The 14,711-nt window shown below is 41.3% G+C and overlaps 1 protein-coding gene across 2 annotated transcripts in view; it reads left to right on the top strand.

Annotated features, from left to right (window-relative positions):
* Positions 1–14,711, top strand: part of Kcnab1 (potassium voltage-gated channel subfamily A regulatory beta subunit 1) — a 332,096-nt gene that overhangs the window by 274,067 nt on the left and 43,318 nt on the right. For both annotated transcript variants that reach the window (XM_057757376.1, XM_057757377.1), the window contains exon 8: positions 11,048–11,134. In XM_057757376.1, the coding sequence (XP_057613359.1) occupies positions 11,048–11,134 (87 nt within the window). The remainder of the gene's footprint in view (positions 1–11,047; positions 11,135–14,711) is intronic.

Genomic DNA, 14,711 nt, shown 5'->3' with positions numbered 1-14,711 from the left:
GAGGGGGGAATTCTTTATGAAAAGAGTGACCACCAACCAAGTTTCTTCGGGGGGTGGAGCTCAGGTAACCTGGAGATGCAGGAAGAATTAGGACCGGAGAGTGGAAGGTGAATTGTCTGGAGCTCTTCTCGTGTATAGTCACTGCTGCTGTAGTGAAGACCACAGGAGACCCAAGACAGCCTTACTGGGCTGTGATAAACATAACCACGAAAGGGACCCACTAAAACTGTGGTTCCTTGGTTCTGAGAATAATTACAGAGTTACGCAGTAATCACTATAACCAATGTTAAAACATTTCCGTCAACCCCAAAAGTAACTTTGTACTCATTAGGAGTCACTTACCAAGGCTAGAGAGATGGCTCAGGGGTTGGGGCACTTCCTGATCTTACAGAGGACCAGAGTTTGAGTGCTAGCACCCACAATGAGCAGCTCACAACCACCTGTAACTCCAGCTCCATAGGGTCCAGCACCACCTCTGGCCTATGTTGGCACCGCCACACATAGGGCAGACATTCACACACATAAAAGTAAAAATAAAAAATAAATCTTTAGAAAAAAACATAAATCATTCACCATCTCACTCTTACAGCCTTTTCCACAACACCCCCCCAAAATACTAACCTACCATTCATCTCTAAACACTTGGCCCTTCTGTAAATGTGATCACATGATTGATGGCGTTTTGTCTGGCTTCTTTCACTAGTCACAATGTCATGAGTCAGTACTTTACTTTTCTCTTTTTTTCCAAATAATATTCCACTCTGTGCATAGGCTAAACCTAAGTCATCCTTGTATCAGTGAATGTGTGCTTGGTTTGCTCTCTCTTTGAGGCTATTATGGATATTTATGTAAATGTTCCTGTTTTGATTTGAGCACATGTTAACACTATTATACTCTGTGGTGGTGGCACACACCTTTAATCCTAGCACTCGGGAGGCAGAGGCAGGTGGATCTCTGTGAGTTCGAGGCCAGCCTGGTCTACAGAGTGAGTTCCAGGACAGTCAGAACTATACAAAGAAACCTTGTCTTGGGGGGAAAATTTAAAAATAAACTCTGTGTGTGTGTGCGTGTGCGTGTGTGTGTGTGTAAGAGAGTGAGAGAGAAAGAGAGGGAGGGAGCAAAAGAGAATAGTTTATTACTACCACTAGATAAATTAACAGCATTGTTTGTAATTGCCATTGTTTTCTTAATGGTAATCAAAATTTTATATAGGTTAGAAATAAACAGAAAATAAAACAGCTTGCAAAAGCCATTATGTAGTAAGACACAGCTAGTTTATTTCACTGTAAGGAATGAGTGTTGAATGTTTTTTATTTCTTGCTTGCTTGCCTGTATATAAAAGATTTTACACTTGTACATTTTGCTACAGTGGGGGGGGGGGTCTTAAGGCGCTGTCACGTATTTTCAATCTCGTTATATAAGCTCATGAACAAATTCATAGAAAATCTAAGATTTTTTGCCACATCTGGTAGTACATGCCTGTAATCCTGAATATTCATATTACTGTAAAATATGTCAGATTAAGCTGGGCGGTGGTGGCGCACGCCTTTAATCCCAGCACTCGGGAGGCAGAGGCAGGCGAATCTCTGGGAGTTCGAGGCCAGCCTGGTCTACAAGAGCTAGTTCCAGGACAGGCTCCAAAACCACAGAGAAACCCTGTCTTGAAAAAACCAAAAAAAAAAAAAAAAAAAAAAAAAAAGTCAGATTAGTAGTAGAAAGAGATAATTCTGTTATTCGATTATTTAATTTCTATTTTATTACATTTTATTTTATTGGATACAGGGAGGAGTGGGGTGCCAGGTCTCCAATGGGGAGATCAAAAAGCAATTTTCAGTCTTCAGTTCTGTTGTTCCATGGTGGTCCCGATGAGCAAACTTGGGCCGTTAGTCTTTACTTGGCCTGTTAACATCTCACCAGCCCTCAATTACTTAATTTTAATTTTAAAAGGAGACTTTTGAAAGCATCTGTGTGTGTCTCTCCTTTTTTCCCTCCTCTCTCTCTCTCTCTCTCTCTCTCTCTCTCTCTCTCCCTCCCTCCCTCTCTCTCCCTCTCTCTCCCTCTCTCTCTCTCTCTCTCATACACACACACACACACTTTTAGCCATAAAGTTTATTATATCATTATTTCTAAAGTCTTTCTCTAAGGTTCGTATTTCTCACTTTATTTATGTGCGCATGAGCTGTGCATTTACGTACCGACAATTCCACATGTGCTGAGTAACTACTTAAACCTCTGCCTCCTTGGCTGTAGCACAGATCACAAGTTTTCCTATAAGGTTGCAATAGAGAGAGTAAAACTCATTCACTCACATGAAGCATAATGACCACCACATAATGAACACAGTGTCATTTTGTCACAATTATCAGCATTGCCTTATGGGCATAACTGCTTTATGGAGAACACTCTGTCCTGAGCCTGTGATAACGTGGGGTGCCACGATGAATGGCCACCCCCTTCCCTAAAGAAAGCTTCCAGTTTTCTCTTCTAAACACAATCTGCTGAGGTTTAGGGTACAATTGGATACTGAAGTCAAGCCTGTCCCTCCCAATCACCACCATTCCTGCTCTTGCATGGCCCAGCAGGTGTGTCCTCTACCATGGGATTGGTCAATACCCAACAACCCAGTTGCCCAAGAAGGGCAGTGTGCTACCCAAAAAGGTCTTTTCTTTTTAATATAATTGGTTAGGAAAAGAGATTCAGAAAAAGGTTCACACTGGAATCTACCAAAAAAAATTATAAAATCAAAAAGAAAAAGAATGGAGAAACTCTTTATTGAATACCCACTGTTTTAAGACTTAAGTGTGTTTGGGGTAGGGGGTTTCAGAATTCTTTCTTTTCAATAGATTTTCTTCAAGGTCTCGAGCAACTTAATAGGAATACCTTAGATTTCTACTTTCTTTAGTTAAGGAATTCTCAAAAGATGGTAAATCAGTTCAGCAGGAATCTAAGCCAACGCAGACTCAGACTTTGACAAAAACTGTGAGAGTTTTGAGATTGGGACCACTTGTTGTGTTTTTATTGGTGCTCTTTTGAAGTTTGTAGCTTCAGCCAAAGACAAGGGCTAATGAGTAGGAGGCTTACCCCCATAGGACATTTGTATGCAAACTGAAATTAAAGAATTAAATGAATTCTGCAGAGGAAGACCGCCATGAGATTCTTAAACCAAAGATACAGTTGGAAGAGGTTTACAGATAATTATACTTGGGTTTTATTGGCACATTCCCTGTGGGGAAGGTGACCTTATTAAACATTGGTGATTCGTGTGCACATTAAATTCAAGGAGCACTGTTGGAAAATAAGACAAAGCTGTATATCATGGACAGTCTTTGACTTCAGCCCAGTAGGTATGATTTCCTTCTTATTTTTGCAAGGAGAAAGAAGACATTTTGCTAAGAGGTTTATTATATCCTTTCTGAATCCCAAGGTCTTTGGAGATCTACAATCCTCTATACTCATTGAACTGATTCACAGCCATTTTTCTAAGACCCTAACTGTGCCTTAAGAATCAGGCAGACCCAATTCTTTGAGTGCCTCACATAAAGAAATAGGAACAGTTTAATAAGTCATTGTATTGATCAGTATCCTGGTGCTGGGAAGAGACACCATGACCACAGTGACTCGTAAAATCAGTTTCTGGGGGCTGGATAGATGGCTCAGTGGTTAAGAGCTCTTCCAGAAGACCTGGGTTCAATTCCCAGCACCCACACAGCAGCTCAGAACTATCTATGACTCTAATTCCAGGAGCTCCAATACCCTCACACAGACATACATGCAGACAAAACACCAATGCACATAAAATAAGCATTTAACTAGGGCTTACTTATAATTTCAGGAGCTTAATCCATTATCATCACGGTGGGAAGCATGGTGGCATGGAGGCAGGCACTGTGCTAAAGGAGTAGCTGAGAGTTCTACATCCAGATCCACAGGCAATAGGAAGAGAGAGACACTAAGCCTGGCATGAGACTGTGAAACATCAAAATCCACCTCCAGGGACACACTTTCTCCAACAAGGCCACACTTCCTCCAAATAGTGCCACTCCCTGGGGTCCAAGCCTTCCAATCTATGAGCCTTTGGGGGCCATTCTCATTCAAACCATCACAGTGACATTGTCACAATAAATACACTCCTCACAAGATTTTACAGTCAAAAGTGCTGCCAAATCACAAGCTATCACTGCAGGCTTGGGAGAAGAAAACAGGTGGCAAATCTCAGCTCAGAACTTTTCCGTGAGGGCCAAATGATAAAACCCAATCCCTCCTTTAAAAGAAAGGCCGTCAATGGTTTCTCAGTTAAAGAATACATTTTCGGAGCAAAGTGAGTGATCACAGTGTTCCTTTCCTGTATACCATGTTCATGAACACTCAAGCCCCATGACAAGCACGTTTCACAATGGAATGTGAAGCTGTATGTGATTTGAATGGAGTAGGTGCCTTTAGTAAAAGAAGCAGGTGGCAGAGAGGACCCCACAGACGAAACTGGAGGCTGTATAGGGAAATTTTGTGCATTATTTAAGGCAACATTTTTCCAAGCTAGAGAGGAAAGCAAGAACATGATAGATTTGATTTAAAAAAAAAAAAAGTATTTAAATAAAGCCCTTGCAGACTGTGTGCATTAATTAGCTATTGATACATGGTTAAAGCAGCAACACTGAGCAGCTGATGCCCTTACAACCATGCCCGTCTGCTTAAAGCTTGCAATAAACTCATTGTTTTAGAAACCTGTGTAAAAATATCAGTTCTAAGATGAGTGCGGTAATGCTCACCTTTAATCTCAGCACTGGGTAGACAGCAGCAGGCAGATCTCTGAATTCAAGGCTAATCTGGTCTACAAAGTGAACGCTACACAGAGCAACCCTGTCTCAAAAACAAACAACAGCAAAAGCAAAAAACTAGAGGGTTGGGGAGACTGGCTCCGTGATTTAAAGTACTAGTTTCTCTTTCTGAGGTTCTGAGTTCAATTCCAAGCATCCAAATAGCAGCTCTGTAACTTGTAGATTCATGTGATCTAATGCCCTTTTCTGGAGTGCAGATATAAATGCAGACAAAAATACTCATACATGAACAAATACATCTTTAAAAAAATAAGAAAAAACAAAATAAACGAATAAATAATTCTAAACACTATCAGAACCTAAAAGAAAAATAGACAGATCTATTTTCTTACAGTTAATTGAAAGTACTTAATTTTTTATCCTGTGGACTTTTGAAAGCTTGCCAGTTAACTTCTAGATACCACTTCTAGGGCACAGAGCATGTCTTCTGCTCCTTCAGGACTCGCTTCCCAAGATCCTTAGCGCCTTCTACACACACACACACACTCACCGCAGCTGTGTCCAGCTTGTTGTTAGCTGCTCACATGCTCCTGTGGTGGAGTCAGGATTCGTGCATTTCTGCACATCTTTTTAAACTTAAAATGATACCTGGTTCCAAGTCAGTGCTCAACAAAACATTTGCTAAAGGAAGGTTTATTTTAGCGAATCCCTAACTAGATTAGGAGACATTTGTTGAGCACCTCACTGTAGAGCTGAGATTTACCTGTTTCTCCAAGATTAAAGCATCAAAACCGCAAACGGTTGAATGTCCTGACTTGGTTTCCAGTCACGTGAAAGATCAAAAACTGAAAATCATGTAGGGCAGGAACAATGCACTCTTGAAACCCTAAATGCAGCATTCATGAGACTAGGTCAGAGGTCAGGAGAACCAAGACTTCTAAAGACCTCTGGGCTGCGGCAGGCAAGGAGGGAGAAAGAAGGGGAGGGGCGCTGGAGAGGGAGAACAGGGGGGAAAGAGAGAATCCAGATGGAAGAGGAAGGAGAGAGAAGGAAGGGAGAAAGAGAGAGGAAGGGAAGGGATGATTGAGGAAGGAGAGGAGGGAAGAGGGACTGCCTGGCACAGTGAATTTCCCTTCAAGGTGCTCCCTGAGGAAGTCAGTGCTATCCTAACCATGGAAGAGTTACTGGCCTGTCTGCTCTGACCTCCTCAAAGCTCTTTACACCCTTTCTTCATGAACAGAAAATATTTCTGGGGCTCTATTCCAGCATTCCATTTTTCTGTCCAAAAAGTAATTGTGGCTATCCAATAAACTAGCTTGAAAATCAAATGAGCCAAATTTAAATTTATAAGGGCCTCATTTAACAGGCAATTAATTTTATGCTTATAATAAAAAGAGAAACCCTTCCATCTTCCCGAGGGATTAAAGAGGCTGATAAGGAACTGCTGTGCCCTCCGGGGAGGAGATAAAACAGTTCTCTGAGCTCCGCTCTCCTTTTGATTGCATAATACATATAATACGTTCTGTTTGGGGGAAGTATTCATACTAGTGAAATTAATTAATTTTTCCTGAATACTCCTAAGAATTTGACCAAAAGTTTAGAACTGAAATATAAGCTATTGCTTCCAGATTTCCCGAGTTTCACTCTTTCTAGTATGTTAGATCTCACAACCTTATGGCTTCTGGCATTTGGTTTCTTTTCAAAAAAAAAATGAAGCTGGACCCATTGGTACAGGCACGTAATCCCAGAACACTTCAAATTCAAGGGCAGCCTGAGTAACTTGTCTCATAGTGAAAAGCGAAACCATGAGTGGAGACATAATAATTCAATCCCAGACTGCTTGCCTGGCATCCACGGGTCCTGGGTTCAAGACCCAGCTTCGCAGAAGGAGAAAAAGGGAGGGATCACTAAAAGGATATAGCTTGACCACATCTTTTAGTTTTTCTAAACTTTGATATAATTAGTAAGGGTTAAACATAGCCTTTATTTGCTCTCCTATTTTTGTGGTTGTTAAAACATACATTGATTTAATGGCGTTAAGGCAGTCTTTTATTCCTGACTTATACAAAGGAACAAAAAGAATCTTGGAAAGAAACTGCTTTTTATTTTAAATTTTGCTTCCAGCGATAGCCACAAGTGTCACTGTGGAAGGTTATTACCAGGCTTGCAGAGTTCCCACGGAGAGTGCAAGCCATCTTGAGAGAGGCCTGAGATTTTCTTTGTTGACACAAAGTCAGCCTTTAATGTAATTTAACAGTTACAGGGGGTAACTAATCATTGCATTCAATGTACTTTTTGTATTCTTAATTAAAATTTTTATCAAAAAATTTCACGTATTTGGGGAATACCTTGTGCGAGCACACGTTAGATAACATTTAAATCAAGATAAGTAAATCCAGCTGGGCGTGCTGGTGCACGCCTTTAATCTCAGCACTCAGAAGGCAGGAGCAAAAGAATCTCTATGAATCCAAGGCCAACCTGGTCTACAAAGCGAGTTTCTGTACAGCTGGGCTTGTTTCGAAAAACAAAAAAACAAAAAAAGTTAGGCTAATTTACATCTCAGCTATCAATCAATTCTTTTGTTAGAAACATTCAAATTCTAATCTGTTTTTGGAATACACAGTACATTGCTATTGTGAGTGTTACTCTACCTCACAGCAGAATTTATTTATTCTATGTATTCAGCTTAGCATCCATCTGGTACTCAACCTTTCCCCATCTCTCCTTCCTCACTACTTCCCACATCCAGCGTCTGATAAAGGTTACTCCACCCGTTTTTTAGATATATTTTTACTTTGTGTGTAGGAGCATTTTGTCTGAATGTATATCTGTGCACTATGTGCCTGTAGTGTCCAAGGAAACTCGTAGATGTCATCAGGTCCCCCTGGAAGTGGAGACGCAGGCAACTATAAACTGCCACGTGGGTATTAGGAACCAAACTTAAAGAGGACCCTGAGCTTCCAACTGCTGAGCATCTCTCCAGGCCCCACCACAATGTTTTTAATTCTTCATATAAGGGAGACCATTTGGTATTCATTTTCTTGTAACTGCTTTTTAATTTAGAATAATGTTTTTCTTTCCACTCACGTTGTCATAAATAATGAGATATAGCCTTTTTAATGATTGACTATAATATGCATGAACATATAAAATATGTTTATGCATAAATACCACATTTTCTTCATTTATTTTAAGAACTGTGTATTTCAGCTCATTACCCATTTCATAAATGAATCATGATAATGATGATAATGGTGGTAATGTTGATAATGATTTGCTGTTGGAAGGAGGAGGCTGCTTGTTTGTCCCTGCCGCCCGGTTAGCTTACACCCGAAATAACCACACAGAAACTGTATTCACTAAAACACTGCTTGCCCCATTATCTCTAGTTTCTTATTGGCTAACTTTTGCATCTTAATTTAACCCATTTCTATTAATTTGTATATTGCCACGTGGCAGTGGCTTACACGAAAAGATTCTAACCAGCGTCTGTCTCAGGCAGAGGATCCATGGCTTCTCTCTGCTTTCTTCCTCCCAGAATTTAGTTCTGTCTTCTCCACCTACCTAAGTTCTGGCCTATCAGATCAAAGCAGTTTCTTTATTCATTAACCAATACAAGCAACACAGAAAAAAGGACCTCCTACACCAATTTGCTACTGAGTTTCTTCAATAATCCTTAATCAGATGGATAGTGGGCAAATATTTTCCTGCATTATGTATGTGTAAATAATGTTTATTCCTATAGAATTAGTTTTTACTATACATTTTATTAAATGTGTTCTTTGTCAATTTTATATGTGTGCATAATACATTCTGTTTACTCTCTCTTCCTTGTCTCCACTCTTCCCTCTCTTCTGATTGGAATCTTCCTCTCAGTCCTGCCAATCACCCCTTTTCACTCCAAAACTCTTTCTTACATTCATATGCTTTTGTTTTGTGACACCCCAAGTTTAAACAGGGCTGTCGTGTGATCATGAGCTTGGAACTGATCATTGGGAGTCATATGGGTATACAACTAAATATAACTGAGCATCCTCCAGAGTCCACCGGTAGCCAATAGTTCAGCAGGGAGGGGTAGGGCCTATGAGCTTCTCTCTCATGGGTGTTTGACCGACATCAAGTCCAGTGGAGAGAGCCACAGTTGCTATGAAATCATGGTCACACGGACTATGTCCTACCCAGAGGTGACCATTTCACAGCCTTTTGGGCTCTTACATTCTTGCTGGCCCCTCTTTCGACAACGACCCTTGATGGTGCAGATATCCTCGTTAGGCCTGAGCACTGGAGCGTCACTTTTCCTCAGCTCATGCAACACTGTTCGTGTTATTAAATCTTTCGTAAACCTCTTTGCATCTCTTTTTAGTTTATGTGTATGTATTTATGTCTGTGCGGGGTATGCTCAAAGCCAGAAGAGAGCTAGAGTTATAGGCCATTGTGTGTCACCCAACTGTCCTGGGGACTGATCTGGAGCTCCCTGGATGAGCAGAAGAGACTCATTAGCTGCGGAGCCATCTCCACAGCCTCTTGCTACTTTTAACAAATGTTTAACTTGAGGATTCTGAAGCCCTTGTTGAAACCCCAAACCTGAGTGTCTGTTCTTTTAATGATGTTCTTAAGCTCCTATGAGCGTTCCTCATGCCTCTTCACCGTACCCTCGGGTATATTCAGATATTGTCTTGGCGTCGGCTGAATCTTCCATTACGTGGATTCTGCTATGAATGCCGTCAGTTCCGTTTTCATTTCATTTATTGTGCTTTCCAGCTTCAGGATTTGTTTCAATTTTTAAAAATTACTTTGCTTTATGTAGTAAGGGTGCCTGACGATTACTGAATTGTTTCTCTTGTGTTTTTATTTTGGGTTTTGTTTTTGTTTTCTGAGACAGGGCTTCTCTGTGTAGCCCTGGCTGTCCTGGAACTCACTCGGTAGAGCAGGCTGGCCTTGTAACTGTATCTGTACCTCTTGAGTGCAGGGGTGAAAGGCATGCATCACCACCAATGGGATTCTCTTGTGTTTTAAAGGAATATATTTCAGTAAGTTATCTCCAAAACTTTTGCCATTCCTGACCATTTTGGGCTTTGAAAAAATACATTTCTTTTATCTTTTGAGATCATAATTGAATCATTTCCTCCTTCCCTTTCTCCCCTTCAAACCTTCCCCTGTGTTCCTCCTTCCTCTCCTTCAAATTCATGGCCTTTATTTTCATTATTCATTTTTACTTACATACATATGCACATATGTATACATATAGTCTTTTATTCGGAAGTACAACCTATATAATATTACTTGTATGTTTTCAGAGCCGCCCATTTGGTATTGGATACCCCGTCAGCATGCTCTTCCCTGTGGGAGGCTATGTCTCCCGCTCTCTGCTGCCTATTTCACTGACAGGATCTGATTATGTAACTCAGCCTGGCCTCTAAGTTGCAATCCTCCTGCCTCCATATCTCTAGTGCTGGGATTACAGGCATGTGTCACCATGCCCAGCTTCTCTGGATCTTCTCGAAATTCATTAAGTTTCCATTGTTTAGAATTCTTGTCTAAGAGGTCACACATAAACATATCACCTCATCATCAGCTCTGGCATCTGACAGTTTCCTGGAAGCTCTTGGTGCTTGTTAGTATCTGACAGCATCCACGTGTTGAAATAGCCGGCATTGACGCCTGCTTCACTGTTTGACTTTAACTGTGCCTGGCCTTCCAGGAATTCCAAGCAGGCTGTTGGCTCTGGAGTCTGCGGTCATTGCCACTGTTCCAACCCTACACAGCACGAGTCCCGGAACTCCAAAACCAACGCTGCTCTTTTGTGAAAGATGGCATCCCTAGCTTAGGTTCCTAACAGTAGCAAAATTACAGTTATGAAGTAACAACAAAAATAATTTTATGATTGAGAGTCACCACAACCTGGGGGACTGTATTTAAGGGCGGCAGCGTTAGGAACCACTATTCTAGGCTATTTGATTCTTGGATTTGTGGATTCCTTTCTAGTTTTTTCAACCATTTTTCCAGTATTATGCTAAAAACCAGGTCTCTCATCTGGTTTCCTTAAGTCTTGTGACAGTTATTTTTCCGTAAATAACGCGGATTGCTGTTTCTGTGGGTAGTTACTACGGTCTCACTATGCCCTTTCCAGAGAATTTTTGTAACTGATTCAGTGTTTGTTTTTAAGTAAATTCTTGAAAGAAATCAAACTCCAGTCCTTCCTAATAGTGTTCCCATCTGGACTTTTTGGGCCGTTAGTTATGTTTTCTTCTGTTTTCTGCTTCCGCCGCTAGGACTCAAAGGCTCCCTCCAGAGGCTGCAGCTGGAATATGTGGATGTGGTCTTCGCAAACCGTCCAGACAGCAACACCCCCATGGAAGGTGAGTAAAGGAATTTAAGAAAAAGAAACTACAGAGCTGCTGGTCCCAGCCTGAAGAGTCTTTCTACTCAAAGTAACGGATAAGATAGAAGGAAAAAAAGCAAAACCCTTCTGACGTCCTTTATCTACTGCACTTACCCTGAAAACCTATAGACTACTTTTTCTCCTTCACTCCTCTTCCTTCTTCTAACTTTTCTTCTCCCTGATTCTTAGTGGCTTTTCTTGATTGCAAAATATTCACTTTTTCCAGACTCATTTCACTTTCGTGACTTCATCAACTATAACGATTGCATTCACCAGAGGGGTTTATAACTCAACCACCGGTTCCGAGCAACTCCTTGGAGGACCTTCCTTCCCCGCCGCCTCCCCCCGCCCTTCAGCATCTAAAGCCCTTTTATGTTTCATCTTTATTTGCAGTGGATTCAATTATTTTAATTAATTTATTTTTTTAAAAAACAGTCTTTTCTTATTTTACATACCAATCCCAGTTCCCTTTCCCTCCCCTGTTTCTACCACCCCCTCTACCTTTTACCCCCCATCCACTCCTCAGAGAGGGTAAGGCTTCCCATAGGGAGTCAACAAAGTCTAGCACATCACTTTGAAGCAGGACCAAGGTCTTCCCCACTATATCTAGGCTGAGCAAGGTATTCATCCAAAAAGAATGAGCTCCAAAAAGCCAGTACAAGCCTTAGGAATAAATCCTGGTCCACTGCCAGTGGCCCCACAGGCTGCCCCAGCCATACAACTGTCACCCACATTCAGAGGGCCTAGTTTGGTCCTATGCTGGTTCCCCTTCTATCAGTTCAGAGTCAGTGTTTCTTAAAACAATGCCTAAGAGACAGGTTGTGTCTTACCAAAACTCCCCTTGCAACCCTTTGGTGACTGTTAATGTAACTCTACAGCCTTTATCCAACTCCTCTAGACAAAATTTAAATGGCAGAAACATAGTCAGAAATTCACCCAGCCAATGTCTTTATTTTCCAATAGCTGGAAAAACAAAAACAATCTTTAATATCGTTCACATCCTTTTATTGTCTCAGGACATCACAACTTAGTTGAACCCATTTCTATTCGCTTTAGTTATACAACAGTAATTGCCAAAGAGATACTGTTTAATTGCATATGTATCAAAACTGCAAGGCCTAGCGTTTGTAGGTCTTCGTTCATTTAACCGTTCCTTTCCAAATCGATTGAGTTGGGGCATCTCTTTGAAACTGAAGACGCGGAAGCATTCCCCTACTGAGGCAACCCAGCCATGACACCACTAGCCCTTCATCACTGCTGAACACTCAAGCTAGTGGACTCAAACAACCAACACGGAACACTGGACACGAACTGCGCGAATATCAAGATCATGCGTGTGCCCGCTTTGGCTATCTCTAAGTCACATCTTTAAATAACCTCCATTTAAATCTGATTAAAATGCCATCCCCATTTATGTGATCTGTAGCATGAATCAGTGTTAATTGGAGGCGTATCTAAAATAAACCAAGATGAGGTCTGGCCAATTTCTGCAATCAAACTGCAACCAATTGAGCCAGAAAAGGATCCGTCTTGGCACCTTCTCTGCCATATATGGGCACTGTGTATCCTGTTAGTCATTGCTACCCATCCCTGCTTCCAGTCCTGCCAGAAAAATCCAAAGACAAAAAGCAAGTTCTGTCAAAGAGAGTGGTGGCAAATTCCAAATGTTCAGTCGGTGGAGAAACCTGGAAGGCGCTTCGTTTGGAGTCTGCCACCTGATGGAATCCAATGAGACATTTCGTGGTGACGGGAAGATGTGACAGCAGAGGGGACTGGTGTGCTTTTCCTTCCGTCCTTCTCGTCGTTTTTCATGGCTCACCTAGTAGTAAGGCATTTTTCCTTCACGGCAGCTGCTGCGCCATCTGTCCCTGCTATACTATCTGGCATCGGTGGATGTTTTCCAAGCGGGGGAGAAAATTTAGCCCCACATTTCATGTCTCCTTCTTATAACAATGCTCCTCTCCTCGTGGACTCACTGAGAGTTCCTCGTCTCTACAGAACTCCAACTGTTAATCCTTTCGCTTCACAAGGCAGGACGCATTTCCAAGTCTTCTCCAGAGCTGGTCATAGGAGAAGAAGGTTCAAGGCAACTTAAGTCACGCTGCGCATGGATCGACAGACAAAGACACGGTGTCCCGTGCTAGGAGAGTTTGGGGTTGTTTTTCTGCTATGGCCAATGGCAGGGTAATTATACAGGAAGAAGGCCATTGGGTGCCACTATAGTGGTGAAATGGAGATGAGTGTGGGCCACTTGTGAACAATAGCAGAGGAAGAGCACTTTCATATAGAGATTTTAAAATTACTGACAGAATATGATGATTTCTCAAGTTAAATTACATTTTCATACTTAATTTTAAGACATGCTTGAAACCAAGTCCTTTCATTTAGAACTCATTGCCAAAACTAATCTCCGAGAATTCCTGCTTGGTTGGATATTATGTCGATACTAATTACTGTTCACGCTGTTCATTTTTTCCTTCTTGCCGAATAGCGCAGGCAGAAAGCAACCTAGATGTCTTTGTTTCAGATAGGAGGGGTAAGACCAGAGTTAGTCTCATTAATCCCCACAGTATTCATCAAACAGCAAATTCTGTAAGTGCTTACTTCTTCATAAGTCATGGTGTTTTTACTGTTGTTACATGCAATCAGGAATCTATGGATATTTGGGAATCTAGGATATCCATGACAACTCAGAAAAGAAGAGACCACAGGAAACATTTCAACAACCTAGATTGTCAATATTTTATCAGTTCCAAAATACTGGACCCAGGTATTTTATCTTACAAAGTAAAGGTTTTAGAATAAAAACATAATCACCTGAATTTACATATGTCATTTAGCCATGACATAAAGCCATGCATCTGGCTTTAACTTTCATTATTACCCTGATGGATACCCCCACCTTGTCCCCAAAAATTATAATAGAAAGAAGAAACCCTCCACAAGTTATATGATGCTGCCCCAGAAACATATAAAGCAAGACAGCTAAGAAAATAAAACTATTTATTAACCACACTAAAAAAATAAAACAGATGGGTTTCATTACAATATTATCTTAACCACATATATAAAATTTACTGTTTCAACATGCAGTAATTTTTTTAACATGATAATTTACTCTTTTCCTCCTAAGTCTTTAAAATCCACAGTGCACACCATAATTTGGACCTACACATTTCAAACGCTCAAGAGCTATGTGGGGAAAAACTACCATTAATGACCACAGAAGTAGAAACTCTTCATGCTCCGACAGAAGCCTGGGGTACCAACCCCTTTGTGTTGCTCTGACTACGATGCTCAGCAGAAACACAAGCTGTTTGGAGAGAGTTCCAAGAGTCATTTCAGCCATCACCACAGCGAAGGCATTACAGCAAGCACACAACAGAGGCTCTTCTCTCTCTGACATCCCAGGAACCAGAGACAGGCCAGACCTGGGAGCCATGTTGTAAGCTCCCCATACATGGCCCTGGTGACTTCTGGCAGACAGGCTTACTAAAGTTCCACAGCCTCCCCAAACACAGCCACCAGTCAGTTACAAGTGTTCAGAATATAAG

The sequence above is a fragment of the Chionomys nivalis genome, chromosome 24 (assembly GCF_950005125.1).
Source record: "Chionomys nivalis chromosome 24, mChiNiv1.1, whole genome shotgun sequence".
Taxonomy (NCBI): domain Eukaryota; kingdom Metazoa; phylum Chordata; class Mammalia; order Rodentia; family Cricetidae; genus Chionomys; species Chionomys nivalis.
Note: the sequence above shows the minus strand (reverse complement) of the source record. Positions and strands in the feature narration are given on the sequence as shown.